At 38.6% G+C, this 24,255-nt stretch overlaps 1 protein-coding gene across 1 annotated transcript in view; it reads left to right on the forward strand.

Moving 5' to 3' along the window:
* F13A1 (coagulation factor XIII A chain) overlaps positions 1-24,255 on the forward strand; it is a 156,118-nt gene that overhangs the window by 54,480 nt on the left and 77,383 nt on the right. The window contains exon 5 of the mRNA XM_027868322.1: positions 18,811-19,062. Within this exon, the coding sequence (XP_027724123.1) occupies positions 18,811-19,062 (252 nt within the window). The remainder of the gene's footprint in view (positions 1-18,810; positions 19,063-24,255) is intronic.

The raw sequence follows: 24,255 nt of genomic DNA on the forward strand, positions 1-24,255 counted from the left end.
CCAGAGTCCCACAACCACTGTGGGTCAGAGCGGAATTTGAACTCAGGTCTTCCAAATTCCAATGCCAGCCCTCTGCCCACTTATACCATGCTGCCTCTCTCACTAATAACCTGTTCCAGAATTTTGCAAGAAATCAAAGTCAAGGTCACTGGCCAGTAGTTTATAAACTCTGCTCTCTTCCTTTTTTTTTTTCTTTTGAAGATCAGGATATTTGCTCACCTCCATCTCTGCAGAATCTGCTTGACAGGCACGCCCTTCAGGTCTTTTAGTACCTGAAGATGTAGTTCATATGGACCAGGGGATTTGAATTCTTCAAGGGTAGCTAGGACTCTCTTACTATCTCCTCCCTTACCTTGGGGATCGATTCCCTATTAGCCATTTTTGTTGTCCTTTCTAGTCCAAAGTTCAGTCTTCTCAGCAGAAAATAGAAGAAAAATGTGAATTAAGTAGTTCTGCCTTCTGTTGTCAGTAATCATTATTCCATCTACCCAGGAGTGTTTTACCTTCTTGCTTTTCTTTCCACCAATGTAGCTTTAAAAGACCATTTTGTTGTTCTTACTCTTCTATAGCCTCAGCTCATTCTGAGCTTTAGCATCCCTGACACTATTATTTCAGGATCATGTCCCACTTTTGTCTTCATTCTCTATTACCTACCCTTGCTTCCAATTTCTGTATATATTTCTTTCAACTAAATTTGTTTAGTGAGTGTTCTGGATATCCAAGGTGGCCTCTTCTATTAACTCCCATTTTTTTCTCAGAATTTCCTCATAATTGTTTCCTGTCGTGCTTCAGAATTTCATTCTTAAGTTCCTCATCTCTCTGGGGCTTTCTTCCTTTGGATTTTTATTCCATGGAATCCTACCTATACTTCCTTACAACTTTTGAAAATCTACTCTCCCCAAATCCACAGTGCATTTTAGATACCTGGCTTTTGTAATCTCTCTCACAAACCCTAGGTGAGAGTAATCTCTTCTCTACAAGATTCCCATCACTTCCACACCAGAAGTTAGTTTCCATGTATAAATGAGAATCAGAACCAGAACAGAACCCGCCCTTGTTGACTTCTCTACTTTTCAAAAAACGAAAATATCATTAGAACAAGTCAATAAGTTATTAACAGCTCTGCTTTTTTTTTTGTGGTGAGAACTCCAAAAAGTTTCTGGATAGTTAAAGTTCCCCATCCACTGCTATATAATGCACTTACATGACTTGTAATCTATTTCCCAAACTCCATCTCTTTTTCCCCTTTTTTGCCTAGATGGTTCACAGTATATTCTGATAACAAATAATTTTTGTTTCTCTCTTCATTAAGGCTTCTTTTCTATATACTTCTTTTCTCTTGACCTGAATAGAATTTACTAACACTGATTCAAGAATAAACTTGATTCTTGATAAATAAACTTGAGATAGAGAATGAGGAGAAGAAAAATCTAAGCAGGAGAGGGCATGTTCTTAAATTCCATACTTTAATGATGTTGTTTCGAGAATTTGTTTTTCTTCTTACTAGCTGTGATATCTAAGGTTTTATCACTTTGCTAATTTATTGTTGCCTCTAAAAGTCATTCATGGACTAATTATGCTGAGGTCTCGGAATACTCATACTACGTCTGAAGGCTGTTTGTTAAAATAAGGTGTGCTTCTCTTTACACGTATGTTGTACTCAAACTCCCAGCTCTGGCTTATTTATGCTGTATTACAGGAACCATTTGTAAATAAATTCATTATTTTAAGTGTGAAAGTTGGAGCTCAGTAAAGCAAATGAATCAAATCAAAAAACAAATTAATATTGTGTCATTCGGTGACTTGATATATTCCTACTTCCTTGAAGTAAGTCTTTTCATAGCATTTTTAAAGTAATTCTGCAGTCTGGTGGAAGCCAGATATGTTGCTACTTTCATAGTTGATGAATTCAAAACTTGCCTTTCTTTTTAAACAACCTCATGAAAAATACTATCCAAAACTTTAACTCTAGAATGAAATTTTTCACTCCATGTTCAAATCATCTCAGTTAGAGGTGCCGCTTATGTATTTGTGGGGCAGCTAAGAATTGACAACCAGGCTTCCACAGGACATTAATTTCATTTCTTTAGGCATAGCACATGATCAATATTAACCTTGAAGCAGATAGGCCCAGTAGGATCTCCAGTGCTATTGCATATTTGTGATAGATACATATTACCTTATTCAATTAATCTTCTGGTTCTGAATTGACTTGCGATTTCATAAAGTCCCACAAGCCATGACCAAATTTCCTCAGCCAATTCCATCACACTTCTTGGGGAGTATCACTCCATTTTATCCAATTGCTTTCAAGGACTTCTTGGTTGATTGATTTAATAGAGGGGTTCTGACCTGGCTGATTATTTCTTTAAGGGAGTGATTGATTGATTGATTCAATAGAGATGGGTTAGGGCTTCTCACACCTAGTTTCTACCTCTGATTGATTGCCTCATGATACTACATGTGTATGTATAATCATATACCGAATAAAGTTTAAAAGAATAAATAAAAGTAAATACAAAATAGTTAAATACAAGATAAATTGAGGATGGCTTTAGTAGTGGAGAGGATCAAGAAAGGTTTCATGACTATGCCCAAAGTGCTATAAAAGTATGCATAGCCTTTGACCTAGCGATAGACTTAGCTAGGTCTATATTCCAAAGACATGAAAGAAGAGAGAAAAGGACGAATTTGCATGAAAATATTTATAGCAGCTCTTTTCATGGTGGCAAAGAATTGGAAATTGAAGGGATGCCCATAAATTGGGGAATGGCTGAACAAGTTGTAGTATATGATTATAATGGAATACTATTGTGCTGTAAGAAATGATGAGCAAGATGGTTCCAGAAAATCATGGAAAGACTTGCGTGAATGGATGCAACGTGAAGCCAGCAGAACCAGGAGAATGTTGTACATAGTAACAGTAATACTGTATGATGAACAACTATGAATGACTTAGCTATTCTCAGCAATACAATGATCCAAGACAATTCCAAAAGACTCATGATGGAAAATGCTATCCACCTCCACAGAAAGAACTGATGGAATCTGAATATATATCAAAGTATACTTTTTTTAACTTTATTTTTCTTGGGTTTTTTTTTTTGGTCCATGTTTTCTTTTGTAACATGGCTAATATGGAAATATGTTTTGCATTATTGTACATGTATAGTAGATATCTAATTACTTGCTGTCTCAGGGAGGAGAGAGGGGAGAGGGGGAGAATTTGGAACCCAAAATTTTAAAAAATGAAAGTTATAAATTGTTTTTACATGTAATTTTAAGAAATAAAATATAAACTGTCAGAAAAAATACTATTTAAGCAAAAAAAAAGCAGGAAAAAAAAGGCTTTGTGTAGAAGGTGATGTTTAAGTTGCATCTTGAAGGAAGAGACACATTCCATGAAGTAGAGATGAGGAAAGACTACATTCCAAGGGACAGAAGATGGAGTGCTCCATGTGAGGAACAAAGAAAAAGCCAATTTTTTTATCACAGAGTGCAAGAGAGAAGAAATGTCTGAGGAGCTGTTTGGGACTAGGTTTGAATGGCTTTAAAAGCTAGACAGAGGAATTAATCCTTTACCTTAGAGGAAATAGAGAGCCACTGGAGTTGATTGAATAGGGGACTGACATAGTCATCTTTGCACCTAAGGAAAATTGGAAAATTACTGAACGATGGACTACAGTGGGGAAAAATTTGAGGCAGAGAGAACAATTAAGAGGTCATTGCAATAATCACAGAAAGGGGTGATGAGGCTCTGAATTCAGATGGTAGTTGTGGGAATATAGAGAAGGGATCAAATGTGAGAGATATTGGGTAAGTAAAGACAGCAAGACTGATTAATGACTTGTTATGTGAAGGGAAGGGTGAGGGAGAAGTTGAGGACAATGTTGAGATTATGAATCTAAGAGACTGGAAAAATGGTCATGCCTTCCACAGAAATGGAGAAGTTTGGAGGAAGAGTGAATTTGGAGAGAGATAATGAATTCTGTTTTGTCCATGTTGAGTTTGAGAGGTATCTGGGCCTTCCAGTTTGAAATATCCAATAGATAATTGGTCACACAAGATTGAACCTCATGGAAGAAACTGGGGCTGGATATAAAAGTCTATGAGTTATTGGCATAGAGATTGTAATTAAATCCATTCTGATTAGCTAATGAGAGAGAGAGGAAGAAAAGTGGAAGGTATATCTATCTATCTATCTATCTATCTATCTATATATATACATATATATAGAACAGAGTCTTCAGAAATACTCATAGTTAGAGGGAAAATATGTTGATGAACTAACAAAGGACCTTGAGAAGGAGTAGTTAGACAGGTAGGGGCAGCTAGTTGTTGAAGTAGATAGAGTGCTGGGCCTGGAGCCAGGAAGATGAGTCTTCCTGAGTTCAAATCTAGCCTCAGTCACTCACTAGCTGTGCCACCCAGGCAAGTCAGTTAATGTTTGCCTCAATATTCTCACCTGTAAAATTAGCTAGAGGATATAACAAGCCACTCCAGTATCTTTGCCAAGAAAACCCAAAATGGAGTCACTAAGAGCCAGACACGACTTAAATGACTAAACAAAAAAAATGGAGAATATGGATTGTGAGGTGATAGGGATGACATAAGAGCGTGGAACGAGGTCATGGCATTATAGTTCCAGAGTAGGAAGGGAGCTCAGAGGCCATCTGGTTCAAATGCCTCATTTTACAGGTAAGGAACCTGAGACAAGCCCAGAAAGATTAAGGTCACATATATAACGAGCATCAGACGTGAGGCTTGAACTCATGTTCTCTGACTCCAGAGCCAGTGCTGTTTCCACACTGGGGAATGGTCTCATTAGTAGAAGGTAACTCTGAATCATAGTTTAAGGGAAGCAAAAGTCAGGGGTGCAGGCATCAGATGGCAGCAACAGCAGAAGCTGTGAGTTCCTCCTAGGCATCTAAATCAAGAAACACTTGGGGATTAGGTTCTTTTGACCAGCCCGAATTCATGCTTGGTGATAGCACCATAGCCTTAATGTATGGGTTATGTAGGTCATGGGTATATGCAGAAGATACCCGCCGTATGGACCTTACCTCCTGACCTCAGAGTCATTGAAAGCCCAGGTTTTCTTCTACCTTTGGTATCCTAAGGCATGGAATTTCTGACTGACATGAGTAATATCTGTCTAGTGCCCCTAAGCTTGCAAGTTCTTACATTTCTAAAACTCCAGAGGTTATAAATGATGACTGGAGATTTTCCTATAGAAGCACTGTTATAATGGATGGTTAAAGGTAATTAAAATAGTACTCTTAGTACTATATTTTATGTACACAGTGGCTTACCTGAGCCAGCCAGGAACCAACCATGCTATATGGGAGAGAGGGAGGCAGTAAGCATTATTAAGTTTCTACTATGTACTAAACATTTTACAAGTATCATCTCATTTGATTCCCACAATAACCCTATAAGGTAGGTACTATTTTATTCCCATTTTACAGTTAAGAAAACTGAGGCATACAGAGGTGAAGAGACTTGCCCAGGGTCACATAGCTAGTAAGTGTCTGAGGATGGATTTGAATTCAGGTCTTCCTGATTTCAGGCTTAGTGTCCTTTGCACTAGCTGCTTCTGATATGCCGTTGTTTCTGCAAGAAAATAGGCTACAAATTCCAAACAAGTGATCATGGAATACGACCCATTAGTGAGTTGAGGATTGCCTAGGCAGGGTTCTGCACAAAGCCGGTGCCCAGTACAATGCTGTAGACTGACTGAAATGAACTTTCCCCCAAGATCATTCAAATGTGTGGCAGAATCCAAAAGGAAAGTACCCAAGTTCCCATCACCCTTTTCTACCTTGTGGATGATATCATAAATAAAGAAGTTGTTCATTCATTTAATTTGATTAACATTCATTTAGCACCAAGAGATATGTTGGAAGGAGCCAGAAAGAAATCAGAAGGCCTGAGAGGAGCTAACTTAATTCCTTTTATTTCAATAAAAGAGAGGAGGCGGGAAGGGGTGGAAGGCAATCTGTGTTTGAAAGTACTGCTCAGTTGGGGCAGATACTGATGTTCTCTCGGCCCCCCACAGCAGAGAGGGCTCGCTGAGACAAGGGAGGGATGGCAGTGGCATCTGTGGTCAGGACCCATATGAATTCTGCAGAATACGGAGCATTTGTGTAGGGTTTATGTCTTTCTAAAAATGGTTTGCAAAACCCAATTAAGGAAGAAAACTAAGAGTACATGTTAATTGCAAATTCTCTTGGGGACAGTAATCAACTTTATATAAATTGTGAAAGAATGAAAGGAATATTCTTAGCAATTAAGGATTTGGGAGACCAGTTAAAAATAGAAAAACAGCATCATTTAGAGGAAATTTTTTTTTCTTATTTAGCCTATTTTAAAAATCAAAAAAATGTTACAAAACAGTGAAAGGTCAATATATATTTATGTAAATACATCCATAGATGTATATGTACAAAATAGTAAAAGGACAATTTGCATATGCAAATATATGTAAGCTGACATCTCACTGTTTTGTAACATATATGTTACATATATGCATACATGTGTGTGTAACTCTAAGCAACTCATAGAGGTGATAGCCAAAATATATTTATTACATGTGAATAGTGGCTTGGTATAGATAGATATCTAAATGTATATGTCAAGGCACTATTCACATGTAATATGTGAGTTTATAGCTGACATCTGTGTGAAGCATGTGTGATATATAAACACACATGTCTATATCTAGGCACTATTCACATGTAGTAAGTGTGTTTACAGCTATCATCGGTGTGACATGTGTGATGCATGTGACATATAGATATATGTATATGTTTCATTGTTCAGTTGTTTCAGCTGTGTCTGACTCTTCATGACACCATTTGGGGTTTGCTTGACAAAAATACTGGAGTGGTTTACCATTTCCTTCTCCAGCTCATTTTACAGATGAGGAAACTGAGGCAAACGGTTAAGTGACTTGTCCAGGGTCACACAGCTAGAAAGTGTCTGAGGCCACATTTGAACTCGAGTCTTCCTGATTCCAGGGCCAGTGCTCTATCCACCTAGCAGTGTATGTATATGTTCATATATCTGTATCTATTTACTAAGGTACTATCCACATGGAATAAATATGTTTGTAGCCATGTGTGACCTGTGTGTGAAATAGATATAGAGATATATATGCACATACACACATGTATACATGTGTGTGTCTATATAGGTACTACTCACATATAATAAATGTGTTTATAGTCACCACCTGCATTGGTTGTTTGTCTTTGATTTTCAGATACATATTCACCAGTAGATGGATGCCCAGGAGAATGAGAGTAGTGATAGTTATGTACTGCATAAACAGTCCTATGTGCGGACACGTATATTGGATGTGTAGACACACATGTAATTGGGTACACTACATAAGCACTGTCTTGCATCTGCAGTCACACAGTTAATAGAGTCCTTCGCAGCATGCCAACAGCTCCAGGTGAGAGGGTTATTTCATTGAAGGAAGCGCGCTCCTTTGCCGTGCCTTCCTTGCTCCCAGCTCAATCACTGAAGGTCCCCCCCACAGTGTTGTCACTGAAGAGGTTAGCTACAGAATTAAACATGGAATAATAGAGTAACTGACAAGACCCTGAGGTACTATTGACACTTCAAGCCACACACTAATAACTAGCTTTTACGTACTGTACATATGAAAATGTTCACAAATCTTGGTGTTCATTTTTCTTCCTTTGGAATTAATATGCTCACTAATGGGTCTTAATATAGCTACAGTCTGGGTTATTTATCTCTACACACTGACGTGGGATTCTGTTCATATAAACTGTTTACCACTATTATTTCCTATACCGTCCTAGCAACCTCTCCTGATTCCCAAATCCCTTTCAGTCCCCTGGCCCTCCTGGAAATGTCTCCCACCTCTAAAGTCCTCAGCCATTCATGATTTCCAAGGCCACACTTCTAGGGGATTTTTTTAGAGGGTACAAGGCCAAGTCACACGACCATCACTTTCCTCCCTTTTAACCCCCATTGTAAACAGATAGACTTAGGTTAAAATGAGCATTAAAGGAAGCCTTCAAGAGCACCAGCTCTGGAGTAGGGGGACCTAGGTTCAAATCTCACCTTTGATGCTTCCTACCTGTGTGATGCTGAGCAAATCACTTGACATCTCAGTTTCCTCATCTGTAAAATGAGGAAGTCCAACTAGATGACCTCTGAGGTGCCTTTCAGCTCTGGATCTACATCCTAAGAAGTAAAGGAAGAAGAACATACAACCTTGGGGACAGGTGTAGCACTTCTCACTTCCTTTGCCCTTAGGACGTCTAGGATAAAGTACAAACTCCTCTGGCATCCAAAGTCCTTCACAGTCCAACTTCAGCATATTTCCAGGCTTATTGTACAGTTATCTACTTCACGTAGTCTTTGTTCTAACCAAACTGGCCTACTTACAGTTCCTCCTATGTGAAATTCCATCATCGGTCTCTGGGCCTTTCCATAGATTGTCTCCCATTCTTGGAAGGCACACCCTCCTGTTAGAACCCATGACTCCCTTCAAAGCTTTGCTCAAGCATCACTTCTCACACACGGTTTTTCCCAATCTCCATCTGCAACTGGCACCTCCCCCCTTCAATTGTACATATTTTGTAGTTAACTGATATATGTACATGTTGCCTTCCCTCATAGAATATAAGTCCTTCAAGGCAGGGATGATTTCATTTTTTCTTGGTTTTTTTTTTTTTTTTTTTTTTTTTTTGGTGAGGCAATGCCCAAGGTCACACAGCTATTAAGTATCAAGTGTCTGAGGTCAGATTTGAACTCAGGTTCTCCTGACTCCAAGGCTGGAGCTCTATCCACTGTGTCACCTAGCTGCCCCAATGATTTCATTTTTTATTATGTATGCCCAATATTTAGCACAGTGCCTGACAAATATTACACGCTTAATACGGGCTTGTTGATTGACCTGCCTCAGTTGGGGCTGAGGGTAAATGAGTTGATGATGTGCATTTGAGTCTCCAATCTTTCTGAGTACCTTTTTTCCCCTTTGTTGACTGTCTCACTCTTGTTTTGTTGTTGTTCAGTCATATCTGACTCTTGTTGACCCCATTTGGGGTTTTCTTGGCAAAGTAACTGGAGTGGTTTGCTGTTTCCTTCTCTAGCTCATTTTACAGATGAGGAAACTGAGGTGAACAGGGTTAAGTGACTTGCTTAGGGTCACAAGGCTAGTCAAGTGTCTGAGGTCAGATTTGAACTAAAAAAGATGAATCTTCCTGACTCCAGGCCTATCGCTCTATCCACTGTACCACCTAACTGCCTCACTCTATCACTGCCTAACTCCCAGTAACCACAGCATTTCAGGGATACCAAAATTATAGGATTAAGAGTACTGATTCCATCTGTTCTGCCAACATGTTAGGTTTTTTCATCTACCTACTTAGATGCCATAGAAGATAATTTCTAATTTTATTTATTCCCACTCCTGCCTATTGATTACCTTCTCCATGAATTTCCCACTTTCTAGCATATTACTTCCTACTACCTTCAAATGGCATTTCCCAGATATTTCCCCAGGCTTTCTAAACTTTCATCCTGTTGTGATACTCTACCATTTTGCCGTTTTCCCTTCTGCCATCTTCTTCATATCTACCCCTAAGGATCCTCATAATTCCCTATACTGGTATCAGACTTTTTTTTTTTACTAGCTTGGTGACACTGGACAAGTCACTTTATCTTATTTGCTTCAGTTTCTTTATCTGTAAAATGAGCTGGAGAAGGAAATGGCAAACTACTCCAGTATCTTTGCCAAGAAAACCCCAAATGGCATCACGAAGAGTCAGACATGACTGAAACAACTGAATAACAACAACAGTATCAAATATTAAATATCCTTTAAATATTAAAAACTTTAAAGGTTTTGATGAACATATGCTGTAAAATTAAACCAGAACTTTAAAATATAGTCTCCAGTGGTAGAAAAAAAATCTTTGAGGCGATGAGAACTTAGGTGAGGCAGAATTTGGGGAAAATGGAGAGGGAGCCTAAAACCAATCCATAAATGGAAGCATTTGCTATTAGATTGGCAACAAAGACAGTGAAAACTTAGTGGCCTGTTTGCTTTTGTAAGTGTTTGTGTTTGGAGTTGGGAGGAGGTGAGGTTGAGAGTAGTAGAGAGATTAACATCCCCAGAGTATAAAAGAGAATCACTCAGAACACCAAAGATTACCTTTAGGCCAGCCTATTTCAGGTAATCCTTCTGCGGTTATCCAGGAATCAAAAGGCTTTATGGGTAATAATGAATGCAGCCGTTATTTATGGCCCATGCAGGCCCCCCGACAGTGTAATGATTCCTCCAAAGCCATTTGAACCTTGAGGGAAAATGGCATTTGCAAGGGGTTTTGATCATGTGTATTTGCTGGCAACATATGAAGGCAATTCAACCACAAAGCTAAGAGAAGAAAATGAAGAGGAGAAGGGGGAATGGGAAAATGCTGGAAAGTAAGTATCCCCAGTGTGAGGAAGGCTTTCCTTGGGTCATCTGCCTCTCTTCAGGCTCAAGATTAGGGTTTAAACAGATCATTGTCCCATTTCCCAGTCAGACAGAGCTGACTCCAAAGAGGGTTTTCTCCTTTTTTATCCTGAAAGACCCTGACCAAACCATGGTGTCTGACAGGAACCCTGAGGGTTACTTCTACTTCCTAGCCCCAGCCTCCAGCCTGTGAACCAGATAGGTTGATGACAATATGGATCATTCTAAACAAGACTTCGTATTTATTGCTTCATTTTCATTCTCACCACCACCAACATAGACTTTGGCTATAACAATCATATGTGACTAAATTTAGAGTCACAAAGGGTCATGCCATTCAACCACATCATTTTACAAATGAGGAAACTAAGGCCCCATAAAGTAAAATGGTTTGACCAAATTACACAGGTAACAAATAACAGAGTCAGGATTTGAATTAAGATCCTGACATCAAGTCCAGTGTTCTTTCTATTGCACCTTGCTGCTTCCCTTAGCTACCTACTCAGTTATCTCCTTTCAGTCTCTCTCTGATCACTCCATCTTACATATCACTGACATACTCATTTTTCTATTTTGTTTTAATTATACTCACCACTCACTTGCTCAGGCAACAATTGTGGCTCTCTATCGCCTACAATAACTTCTTTATTCTCCTGCATGAACCTCCAGTAAGACTGGTCTCCTCACTAGTTCACAAGCTGTATTCAATCGCAAGTCTATGTTATATTTGTGATGTTACTTTGATCACAGTAAGTATAAAACTCCTAGATGGATTTGTAAAATACACAAACCTTTAAAAAATGAAAATTAAGTTATAGGGAACTATGACTTTCCATAGATCTATACAATACAAGAGCTAAAAGGAATCACAAACATACATGTATATACATGTGTATATTTATGTATATACTACATATATGTCATGTATACACACATTTATATGTAGGTATGTATATATAATGTGTATATACTATATATGTATACATGTTGTATATACACATATAGCATGCACATACATACAGTATGTATACAGTATATATATAGTATATATACATATATGTGTATATATGCGATATACATACAAATGTATACATACACATAAAAAAGCCTGGCTAAATTTTATGTGTATAAATACACACACACACACACACGTGGCCATCTCCAGTCATCCTGATCCATATCTGCCCACTGGACCCAGAGAATTCGAGAGGAGAAAGTGAGGCTGGTGACTTAGCACAACCCTCCTCACTTAAATCCAATTCACTTGCAAGTCATGGCATCATCTTCCTGATATCATGGTCCTCTTCAATAACAAAGGACAAACAACAACAACATATACACACATACATATGCATGTTACTATATAATATATAGAATGTACACACACATATATGCATATACGTATGTGTATGTGTGCATACACACACATATACATGTAATTTAGCCAGACCCTTTTATTTTACATATGAGGAAACTGAGGTTCAAAGGTGTGAAGCAATTTTGTCAAGTTTATAAGTGACAATCATAAAATAAAACCCAGTCTTCCTGACTGCTAGTCCAATGCTTTATCCACTGTACTATGCTTTCTTCCCCCTACCAGTAGCACGTAAGTCCCTTGAGGGCAAACACTGTTCTTGGCATCTCCAGTGTCTAGCACAGTACCTTGCACAAAGTAGCAAGTGTTGAATTTGGATTGAATTGAGTCTCCCCCTCACCTTGTCCATAGTACTGAATCCATACTAGGTACTTATTACTTCTAGGGTTGATTGAATGATGGCCTGGATGGATGAATAAGTCTATAAATTATTCTGGGTATAAGGACCAGGTCACTGGTAGTCATCATTTTCTTTTTTTCTGTTCAGATTGTTTTGTGCATACTGTATAGAGGTGCGCTTGCCTGTGCATGCATCCACATGTACACACACATACACACACACATACCCCACCCATAATTTGTCCCCTATAATACAGAATACTTAAAGCTATTCCTGTCCTAGCCATATCTGTAGTGTGAGTGGTGTAGAAAGCTGGTTGCATAAATTAATGATGTAAATTCCTGTGAATTGTTTATTATGACCAGTGACATAGAAAAATTAGAAAAAGGAGCTCCTTTTTTTTTTAAAGTACAAGTCTAGCTGTAGGGGCTAAAAAAAATAATAGAACTGCCATTTTCAGAGAGGTCTTAACAATACCTTCAATAATGTGTATCCATCTCCTTTCTGGGTCTACAGGGCTACTAGGAATTGTTTATGCAAAGAGGACCAAAATCATAAAGCATTTCTGCCCACCTTCTCCTTAGCTCTCAAGCTGGTGGCTTGGTTGGCCTTTTTCCTAGAAGCATTGCTGCTCTCTAGAGCCCTCATCACTCTGCCAAAGCATAGACATCAAAGACAAACTTCCCAGCTATGGGCCATAGTTCATTTATTAAGCTGTTTCCCATAGCAGCTGATGCAACTAAAAACTACCTCAGATTAAAAACATACAGAACTAAGCAGGGCAGAAAGTTTGCCACCAAACCTCTCCTGACATAAAAGCCCAGGAGATAATAACAAAACATAAATGAAGAAAGATGAAAAGGATTAAGAAATGATTACCAAAGTGTGAACTTCTAGGTAAAACAGAGAATGGGGCTAGCATGCCTGACTTCTCCCTACTTGATTGTGATAGCTCATGTCCATTAAGTACCTTGAGCCTCAGTTTCATTCCGGTGAAATGAACAAAAGCACATCTCCCTGCATAGAGAATACTATATGAAAAGATGAACTACCACATAAATGTCAAAGATGATCATTGGCCTCTACTCCTGCACTCTAGCAACTATATCAGACACCTGAATATCATCTTGAAGCTCACTCGACAAATTCAAAAATATTTTTGATATGTTCATAAGTGGGATGAAAAGGAGAAATAGAGAACAAAAAATAAACATATTTTAAGTTGTATTTCAACACTAAATCAGAGTTCCCAAAGACCCCAGCATTCAAAAGGGAACATTTTAATGTTAAAAATTTTGTTAGTTTTTTTGTTTTTTTTTTGTTTTGTTTTGTTTTTATGTTTGGAATCAAATCTCCCTGAGAGTTAGGGGTCAGATCTCCAACTGGCTTCCAGAAAGACTCAGAATTATAGTTTCCAAGTTCAAAGGCTATCAAAAGGGCAGTGATTAGCTATTTTTACCTTCCATTGAAGATAGGAAGGGATATAGAATGGTGTAAGAAAGATAGGTTAGTCAAGAAAGATGAATTTTTTGAGATTAGGGAAAGATCACAGGGTTTTTAGTCCAGTTTACCTTTTTGGAAGAGAAATTAAATGCTCCCTCCTCATCCCTTGGCTTTTTCAAGTCCTTAGCTGAGGGGACCTTGAAATATGTAATATCTGAGGTTTCTTTAGTCTGAGAACGCAAGGATCTCAGGCCTTCTGGTCCAAACCATACCTCAGCAAGAATTCCCTTTACAGTATTCACCAGTGTCAACTTGGAGATTTTTGGTGATAAGTAATCTACTACCTTTTGAAGTGGCTCATTTCATTTTTTTGATAGCTCTAATTGTTAGAAAAGTTGTATTTACACCAAACTGATCTTCTTTTCTGCAAATTTCATTGCTCTTAGTTCATTGAGCAAGTAGAACAAGCTGAGTCCTTGTGATAGGCATTCCACCCCACTCTGGAAGAATGCTGCAATTTGGGCTCAACGGTGGGGCATCCTTTGAGCCCCATTCAGTATATTCTCTACACAAACCGAAGAGGAATCAAAAATTAAATAACAAAGTATGCAGCTGAGACAGACATATCAAGAATTGAAGAAAAAAAAATGAGAAGAAAAAGCCAAGAAATGGAATCATTCTCATCCCTCCCTCCCTATCCCACCCCTTCTACACAAATGGCCACATTCTCCCACATGCTCATGCAATGGTAGGGCATGGAACAACTCCTGCCAGATTCACATTCTAAGGTAAGGGAGACTTTCAGCCACCTGCCTGGCATTACAGGTGAAAACACTCCACCTGCCTGAATCCACATGGCCACCTATTTCCTCCACTCCTTTTCTCCACCCTGAATTCAGTCCTGCAGAGCTTGAGAAACTCTTCACTCCACTGGCTCAGTGGGGCATAGCTAGCTGTCATCTGCTGAAGCACCATTCTTAGCATCTATGTTCTTCCCTTCTCTACCCCCATGTCAGTCTTCTTGGCTGCCATCCTTTGGAGCTTTACCCTACTTCTGTTTCTACTGTCTCTAAAGCTGTTGTTGATTTTAGAGAATTATTTGATGTTAAGACCATGGAGGTCTCGTGCCTCTGGCTAACCTGCACTTCTCTGCTGCTGAAAAGCCCCAACGCTTCTGCCTCTCAGGAGATAATAGAAGCAATTATTTGTACTTTCAACTTTGGACCTTTCAACAGAAAGTCCCCTGTAACAAATTCTATCTATGTAGAGATAAGGTTCCTCTCACTTTTTCCCCTCCTCAGAATGAATGCCAGGTGCCCTTCTGTGTAATTATTACCTTCAAACGAGTTAGTCTGTCTTAGGCTGAGGATAAACCCATCTCTTTCTATCTGTCCCTTCCATTCTTGTTATACCTATGGGTAAGTAGTTCCTGGGCATCCTGGTGTCACAGTGAGTAGAGAACCGGGTCTGGAGTTAGGAAGATGGAAGATCAAATTTTGTCTCAGACATGTCTAGCTGTGTGACTCTGGGCAAGTCACTTAATGCTGTTTGCCTCAGTTTCTTCATCTATAAAATGAGCTGGAGAAGGAAATGGCCAACCACTCCATTATCTTTGCCAAGAGAACCCCTAAAAATGGGTCATGAAGAATCAGGCGCAACTAAAAAAGACTAAACCATAAATTATTTCCTGGCAGTGCAAATGACCCTGAAACCCCAGTAAGCCATTAGGAGGCATTAAAAACATTGGAGAGGGAAAAATGAATCTGGCAAACTCTATTTAGCCTACTTATATGCCTCTTCCACACAATAGCTTTTTTTCCTTAATAGTATTTTATTTTTTTTCCAATTACATATAAAGATAGTTTTCAACATTCACTTTTATAAGATTTTGAGCTCCAAATTATTTCCCTCTCTCCCCTTCCCAAGACAGCATGCAATCTGATATAGGCTATACATGTACAATCATATTAAATATATTTTCACATTAGTCATGTTGTGAAAGAAGAATCAGAACAAAAGGGAAAAACCATAAGAAAGAAAAAAGAGAGGGAGAGAATAGTGTGCTTTGATCTGCATTCAGACTCCATAATTTTTTTCCTCTGAATAGGGATAGCATATTCCATCTTGAATCTTTTGGAATTGTCTTAGATCATTGTATTGCTAAGAAGAGCTAAGTCTATCAGAGTTGGTCATTGCACAATATGGCTGTTACCATACAAGAGTTTTTTTAAATATTTGAAGACAGGGTCAGCTAGGTGGCACAGTGGATAGAGCCTTGGAGTGAGGAGGACTTGAGTTCAAATCCAGCCTCAAACCAAACACTTGACACTTATTAGCTGTGTGATCCTGGGCAAGTCACTTAACCCCAATTGCCTAAAAATTAAAAAAAAATATTTGAAGATAGTGGGACTGAGCTAAGGTTTCTCTCCTGCAGACCAAACATCCCCCCTTCTTTCTGTTGATCTTCCTAAACCACAACCATTAGTTCTTGACTAGCCCAGTTTTCTGGAGGCACTCCAGTTTGTCAATGTTCTTCGAAACGAACCCAATAATCAAGTGAACTGATCAGAAGAGAGTGCAATAGGACTGTCACCTCTCTGGTTAGCAATACTGTGTTTTTATTAACATAGCCTAAGAGTTTGTTGGCTTTCTTTTTATGTGATGTCACAATGTAGACAGTTTGTGAACAGCTAAAATCTCAGATCTTTCCATGTGATCTGTTGTCTGACCATAACCATCCTGTACTTATATAGTTGATTATTTGAATCCAAATATAATATTTTTCATTTATCAATAGTAAATTTCTTAAGCTGTTTTAAGGTCTAAGACCCAAATGAGATCAATAATCAATAATCTTTTAGGATTTGAGCCCAAAACTCAGGTATAATACATAGGCAAAATTATAATGAAACCATCAAAAGGGATAGTTATTTCCCAATGGCAAAACTGACTTTTAAAAAGTAGTTTCTTTTGGGAGGATATAACTATTCCACACAATGAATAACTATACTCTTCCACTGATCTCTAACCATAAAGTAGTCATCCACTGTGATAGAAAAAAATACTAGAAAGTCAATATGGCATAATGAAAAGAACACTGGCCTTGGGTTCAGAAAATTTGGGTTTGAAACTTGGATTTACCTGGTTTATTAATCATGTGACCTTGGGTAAGTCATTTATTTGATTTCTCTGAACTTTGCTCTCCTGATCTGTTAAAAAAAAAAAAATAAAAGCATTATCGACTAGAATCAAGGGTGGGGAACCTGAGACCTGGAGGCCACATGTGGCCCTCTAGGTCTTCAAGTGCAGCCTTTTGACTGAATCCAAACTTCACTTGAGGCCACAGGTTCCTCACCCCTGGATATGGTCTCTTAGGGAGAAGAAAGATAAACTGAGCTGTAGCTGAGTTGTGATACTTCTTGTGTTGGATCATCAAGTAAAAATAACTTTCAGCTTCTTTCATTTCCCTGTAACTTAACATTATCATCATCATCATCATCATCATCATGTACTTATATAGCACCTACTGTATGCCAGGCACTGTGCTAAGTGCTTTACAAATATTATCTCATTTGATCCTTACAACAACACGGAAAGGCAAATGCTATTATTATACCCATTATACAATTGTTGTTGTTGTTTGTCCTTCATTCTCAAAGAGGACCATGAAATCAGGAAGGTGATGCCATGACTTGCAAGTGACTTGGATGTAAGTGAGGGATGGCAGTGCAAAGTCATCAGCCTCACTTTCTCCTCAGTAGCCATCTGGTGAGATATAGGTCAGGATGACTGGCGATGACAATTGGGGAAAATGAGGGAGACAGAGGTTAAGTGAAGTGTCCAGGGTCAAATACCTAGCAAGTGTCTAAGATCAGATTTAAACTCAGATCTTTCTGATTCCATGCCTAGTGTTTTATCCACTGCACTGTTTAGCACTCTAAAACATATAAATTGCCAAAACAACTACCCAAATCATTCAGTACAGAGAGAAACATTTAGGGGTTAATGCACATAAAAGGGTTTGGGGTGGCAGGGTCAAAAAGAAAAAACTGTAGGATAGAACACTTCCATCGTTGCAATATTAGGTATAAGTTCTCGTTCGCTCTCTCTCTCTCTCTCTCTCTCTCTCCTCCCTCCTTCCCTCCCTCCCACTCTCTCTCTTTCTTTCTCTCTCTTTTGCAAATCTTATTTTAATTGACTCTTTTTGTTTTTCAGGGGGGAACCCACACCTGTGATTTCACTAGTATAGGGAACCCTTGCTCTTAAGGAACTCCCCCTCCCAACATAAAGTCAGGCACTTGTGCAATTTATTGTCTTAGAGAGTTTCCTGGTGGCACCAAGAATGAACAACTTGCCCAGGGCTACATGGCAATATGTCCCATAGGCAGGGTTGAAGCCAGGTTTGAACCTGAAGCCAGGTCTTCCTGACTCTGAGGCCAGTTCTCTATCTATTACACCCTGCTGCCTATTGTGAATTTCTTTTGTTTCTATCTTACCTTAATATCTGAATAAAACTCTTCCCCTCACCAGAAAGCCACCTTTTCATTTTTTTTAATTAAATAAAACCAACTAACATATCAATCATGTTTGAAAAAATAGGAAATATTCCATACTCATAGTCTCCCACCTCTGCAAAAAGGGAGAGAACACAGCTCTTGTCAGGTACCAATTCACCACAGAGAGGGAAGGGACCAAAACTGCTGAATCTCCTGCTCTGGTAGAATGGGAAATTGATTTTAAGTAATAAAGCCAATTTAGTGAAAATTGAGATTCTATCCATGTCAGCTTGCTGCAGGAAGATGAATATTTATCTGTGTATTTTTGAAAAAGAAAGTCCTCAAAGAATGGGAGATTCTGCTCATAACAGATTAGCATAGACATACAAAATTGATTCATTTATGGAGACATCAAGTCACCACTGGAGCTGAGAATAAGGCTCAAAATTCTTACTTTACTGTCCTCCTAAGGGCACAGTTTAATGGGAAGATAGTCTCATGATAACTAAAATTCTGTGTTCCTGCTTTTTCATCCCAGTTGTGTCTCTTTACATTGCTAAGCACAGTGTACATGTAAAGTAGGAGCAGCTTGAAAATTCTTACTGAATTCTACTTTTTACATTTTCTTTCTTTCTTTCTTTTTTTTTTTTAATAGGTCGCTACCCTCAGGAAAATAAAGGGACCTACATTCCTGTTCCCATCGTGTCAGAGTTTCGAAGTGGAAAGTGGGGAGCAAAGATAATTTTGAAAGAGGACCGGTCTGTCCGCCTGTCTGTCCAATCCTCCCCAAAGTGCATTGTGGGGAAGTTCCGCATGTATATTGCCGTCTGGACACCCTATGGCATCTTCCGAACAAACAGAAATCCAGCAACTGACACTTACATTCTCTTCAATCCTTGGTGTGAAGGTGAGGGGATATGTTATACACTTCTTCTCTCTCATGAAGATACTGTAATTAATTTATTTCTAATCTGTGGGTCTTTGGTAGAAAAAGAAGTGATTTGCAGAGAGACTGACCATAGCTTAAAAAAAAGAAGAGAAAAGAAAAAGAGCCATAAGCTCGCAATATCTGCCTATTAAGTATTAGACATTACTCTACTAAATAAGTATATACATTCCATGGGTTATGACCCCAATGATGAAACTCAGGGCATGTGTCCCTGATTTTCAAAGTTGATATTATGGTTGCCTCTGACTTCAGATGAGCAGAATAACCAAACAGTACCCATTGATTCTCATAGCCTTCCTCCTATTTTCTTTTTTTCTGATGATAAGCTTAATGTCAATAAAACTTGTTTCGTAACTATTTAAATTTAAATTTAATTTCCATGCATGAAATATTCTGATCCTAAGTCTCTGTCAGGATTCTCTGAGCATTCATTCCCATTCATTTTTTTTTCTCTTGTGTGGTCATAATCAATGGTCAGTTCAAGGTTTTTATTTTTTAATTTTGTATTGTTTCATAGAGATCTTTCCATTTTTCTTCATATTTCTCACACATAGCTCATATCTTCCTCTCTCATGAAATCCCAGTTTTGAGGCTCACAAGTATCCTTTGAGTCTTATTATTGCATTTATAAATGTGAATAATGATAATAAATGCAAATCGTTTCATATCCACATTCCTGCAAAACATGTTAACATTTTTATTGGTTTTGAATAATCCATCTTAATGTTTGTTTTTTTAAGTGAACAGACTGGTTTCCTTACATCACGGGATATGACATGTATGCTGAGGGCTACTGACCTACTCTCTTTAGGATTAGTATTTTGAATTGTTTGTTAGAGTAGTGTTGACAGGTTGCATTGGGCTACTCAGAGTCATTTTTCTCCCTGACCTTGTGACTCTCAGCATATTTGTAAGGTAGCTAGCCAGCCTCAGGACATTGAGAAACTAACTCAGCCATATGAAATTTAAAATTGTATCTTATTTTCAATAACATTATCTTCCAGCCAATTGGCAGAAGTTGACATCTATTATTGTATGGCATTGGCACTCAGGTTAGAGATGGAGGAATGTTTATAACCTTAATTTTGGTTTCCCAGGAACATATCTCCTATTTATAACATTGTTCCTTGGAACTAAATATCCCCATAACATTATCCTAACCTCATGCTTTCACGGAACCAATTAATAACATTAAGTAGGGGTATGCCTACAGAAAGTTGTACCAATTTCCTCCTCACCCCCTTCTACTTCTCTATATAATCAAAGACACATATAAACACTGAAAGCATTTCTTTCTTGATCAACAACTATGGGTGCAAAGGATGTGAATTTCTCTAATTGGTTGTACATGTAGTTTCTTTATAAAACAGCATTGACATTTTTTTATGATAAAAAAAGTATATGTCTGGATAACAATGATATGAGAAAGGATAAAATAAATGGACCATAGAAAAGATTGGAAATTATGGAAGCTTTGATATTGAGGGAACTTTTTAGGTATGTGATCAAAATTTGTTTTGTTTAGTCTCATATGTTTCCTTAGTCTATGTTTCGAAGTGTTAATTCCCCACTTCCTTCTTTTTCCCATGCCCTTGGAAACAGATTTATGCAAATGCATACTGAAATGCTCAGGGTATTTTTACATTCTGGGTATGTGTGGGAGGTACAGGTGGGAAGGGGAAAATGAAATATTTTTCCTCACTCCATTCACTGTCTGGGTCTGCCCTGCATGGTCCCCTAGGGCACAACTCTGAAAGGAGACCAGTCTAAAAATCAGTGTCCTGGAATTAGCTATTTGGAGAAACTCTATAACTCTTCCGTGTATTTAAAGTAAATGACTATACCTGTATGTGCTAATTTATAAGGAATAAGTTATCAGGGCCTGGAGTGAATAATAAAGGAGAAGCTTAGTGGGGTCCATAGACCTAGAGGAAAAAGAGTGGTAAGTAACAGGAGAGATGTTTTTATGTGTTAAAACTGAATTGAAACATTCTTATAAGAGGGGTTCTTAACCGGATGTTAATGAATTAAAAATATTTTGATAACCATATTTTGGTTTCCTCTATAATGCTATTTTAGGCATTTAGAAACATTAGTCTAATATTATATGTATATAATATATATATTATATGTATGACATATTATATATATTATATGTGTGACATATAATAGATAGATAGATAGATAGATAGATAGATATATTATATGTATGACACATAATAGGTTAAGAACCCCGGAATAGAAGCGGAAGTCAAAGAACCACTAAAGGTATAATTTGATTAGAACCAGGAAACTAATGGAAGCAATCTACTTCCTTGAGTAGTCAAGCAGGAGGAGAGAAGACTTAGAGAATAGAAAGGAGGGAGAAAAAGAAGATAAATTTTTTGTGGATTGTGAGGCATAGAAAAAACTGAGTCAGGAAAATAAACTAGATAGAAGCATCAATATGGGCAGCTAGTTGGTGCAGTGGATAGAACACCAAGCCTGGAATCAGGAAGACCTAAGTTCAAATCTGGCTTCAAATACTTACTAGCTATGTGACCCTGGACAAGTCACTTAGCCCTGTTTGCCTCAGTTTCCTCATCTGCAAATTGAGCTGGAGAAGGAAACGGCAAATCACTCCAAATATCTTTGGCAAGAAAACTCCAAATGGGGTCATGAAGAGTTGGACACAACTGAAGACGACTGAACAACAACAAAAATGGAAGCTGATGGGAAAGAGCAGTATTCTCCATAGTGTATCCCCTCAGGAAGGAGTCCTTATGTTCTAAGGTTGTGTCAGCAGAAATGATAACAAAAACAAGGAGTCTGGCATTTTCTTGCAGCCTGTTCATGCTGGGCAGAAGAGAAACAGAGTGACTTAGGAGCAAGTGTCCATTAATATTTCCTGGGTATGCTCACTGTCTCCATGCTTATACTTTAAGTTTGTACCATCTGGGATCTCCCCACTCAAGCCACCCTCCAGCTGCCTCAAAGGCTGTGGGAGGACATTTCTTGTTCTTCTCTACCTACACTGTGTGTGGCTAGTTATTTAAGACAAGAACATGTTGGCTAGTTCATTTTTGAACAAGTTTGCCGATTAGTCCCACTGTGGTCTAATAATTAATTAATAATGATAGTTAAGTGGTCTAATAATTAATTAATAATGAGAATTAGCATTTATATAGCCCTTGAAGGTTAGTAAAGGGCTTCACATATCATATCATTTGATCCTCACAACAACCTCCAGGAAGCAGGTCTTACCATCTCCATTTTATAGATGAGGAAAATGATATTGAGAGAGATTAAGAGTCTTGCCCTGGGGCAGCTAAGTAGGTGAGAGGATGAAGTGTTCAGCCTGGAGTCAAAGAAGATTCATCTTGCAGAGTTCAAATCTGGCCTCTGACAATGACTAGCTGCGTGATGGAGGGCAAGTCGCTTAACCCTGTCTCACTTTCCTCATCTGTAAAATGAGCTGGAGAAGGAAATGGCAAGTCACTCCACTATCTTTGCCAATTTGCCCATTTGACCCAAATAGGGTCATGATAAGTTGGAAATGACTGAAAAATGACTGAACAGCAAGAGCCACATCCAAGGCCACACATAGTTGGGCATATTAAGGGATTTTTGGTAGTTTTGTTTTCATTTCCTATTACTCTTTGATCCTTGGCTAATGTTTTGGGAAACTTGGGTACCTGTTAGAAACTATCAGAAGATGCTAGAAGGGACTTTAGAAATGATCTAATCCAGCACCCTCTCAGATGAGGAACTGAAGCCCAAAGAGATTAAATGACTTCAATCAGTCAACATTTTTTAAGCTTGTACTATGTGCCAGGCACTGTGCTAAGTGCTGGGGATACAAAAATAATCGAAATACAGTCTCTGTCTTCAAGAAGCTTACAATCAAATAGGAGAAATAACATGCAAACAAATATATACAAAGCAAACTATTACAAATAGGATAGATAGGAAATAATTATCAGAGGGAAGGCACTAGGATTAAGAAGTGTTGGAGAAATCTTCTAGTAAAAGATGGGATTTTAGTTGGGACTTAAAGGAAACCAGGAAGAGCAGTAGGTGGAGTCGAGGAGTGGGAGTGGTCCATGCATGGAAGACAGCCAGAGAAAATGCCCAGAGCTAAGAGATAGAATATCTTGTTTATGGAACAGTCAGGAGACCAATGTCAGGGAGTAAAGTGTAAGAAGACTGGAAAGGTCAGGGGCCTAGGCTAGGAAGAGCTTGGAATTCGAGATGGAGCATTTTGTATTTGCTCTTGGAGGCAATAGGGAGCTATTGGAGTTTATTGAGTTGAGGGGGTGGGGTGACTTGATCAGACTTGCACTTTAGGAAAATCACTTTAGTGGCTGAATGGAGAGTAGATTGGAGTTCAGAGAGACAGGAGCAGGAAAACCCACCAGCAGGATATTGCAACAATCCAAATGTGAAGAGATGAGGGCCTGCACTAGAACGGTAGCAGAATCAGAGGAGAGAAGGGGACATATTTGAAAGATGTTACAAACATAAAATCAAGAGGCTTTGGCAACAGATTGGATATGGGATGGGTTTGGGAGTGGGGGGAGGTTGAGAAATAATGAGGAATCCAAGATGACTCCCTGTTGCTAGCCTGAGGGACTGGGAGGGATGGTGTAGCCCTTTACAGTAATAGGGAAGTTAGGAGTGGGGAGGATTTAGGGGGAAAGATAATGAGTTCTGCTTTAGACACGATGCATTTAAGATGTCTACCGAACATCCAGTTTAAGATATGAGAAGCAGTTGGAGATGCAAGATTGGAGGTCAGCAGAGAGATTGGGTCAGGAGAGGTAATTTGAGAATCATCAGTATAGAGATGATAATTAAATCCATGGAAGCTGATGAGATCACCAAATGAAGTAGTATAGAGAAAGAAGAGGGCCCAGGACAAAACCCTGAAGGACACGTATGGTTAGAGGGTATATGGAAGAGGATCCAGCAAAGGAGTCAGAGCATAGTCAGACAGGTAGGATGAGAATCAGGAGTTGCCTATGGGTACACAGGACTCAGGTGGTAGCAGGATGGACAAGACAGGGGAAGACAAAGAAAGAGGTTCAGGTACTCATGAAGCAGCAGCAGTGCTTGAGGTTCTTGAGGTTCCTCCCATGAGACACTCATTGGCTATCTCACATGCCTTGAATC

The sequence above is a fragment of the Vombatus ursinus genome, unplaced genomic scaffold (assembly GCF_900497805.2).
Source record: "Vombatus ursinus unplaced genomic scaffold, bare-nosed wombat genome assembly UNPS02000577.1, whole genome shotgun sequence".
Classification (NCBI taxonomy): Eukaryota; Metazoa; Chordata; class Mammalia; order Diprotodontia; family Vombatidae; genus Vombatus; species Vombatus ursinus.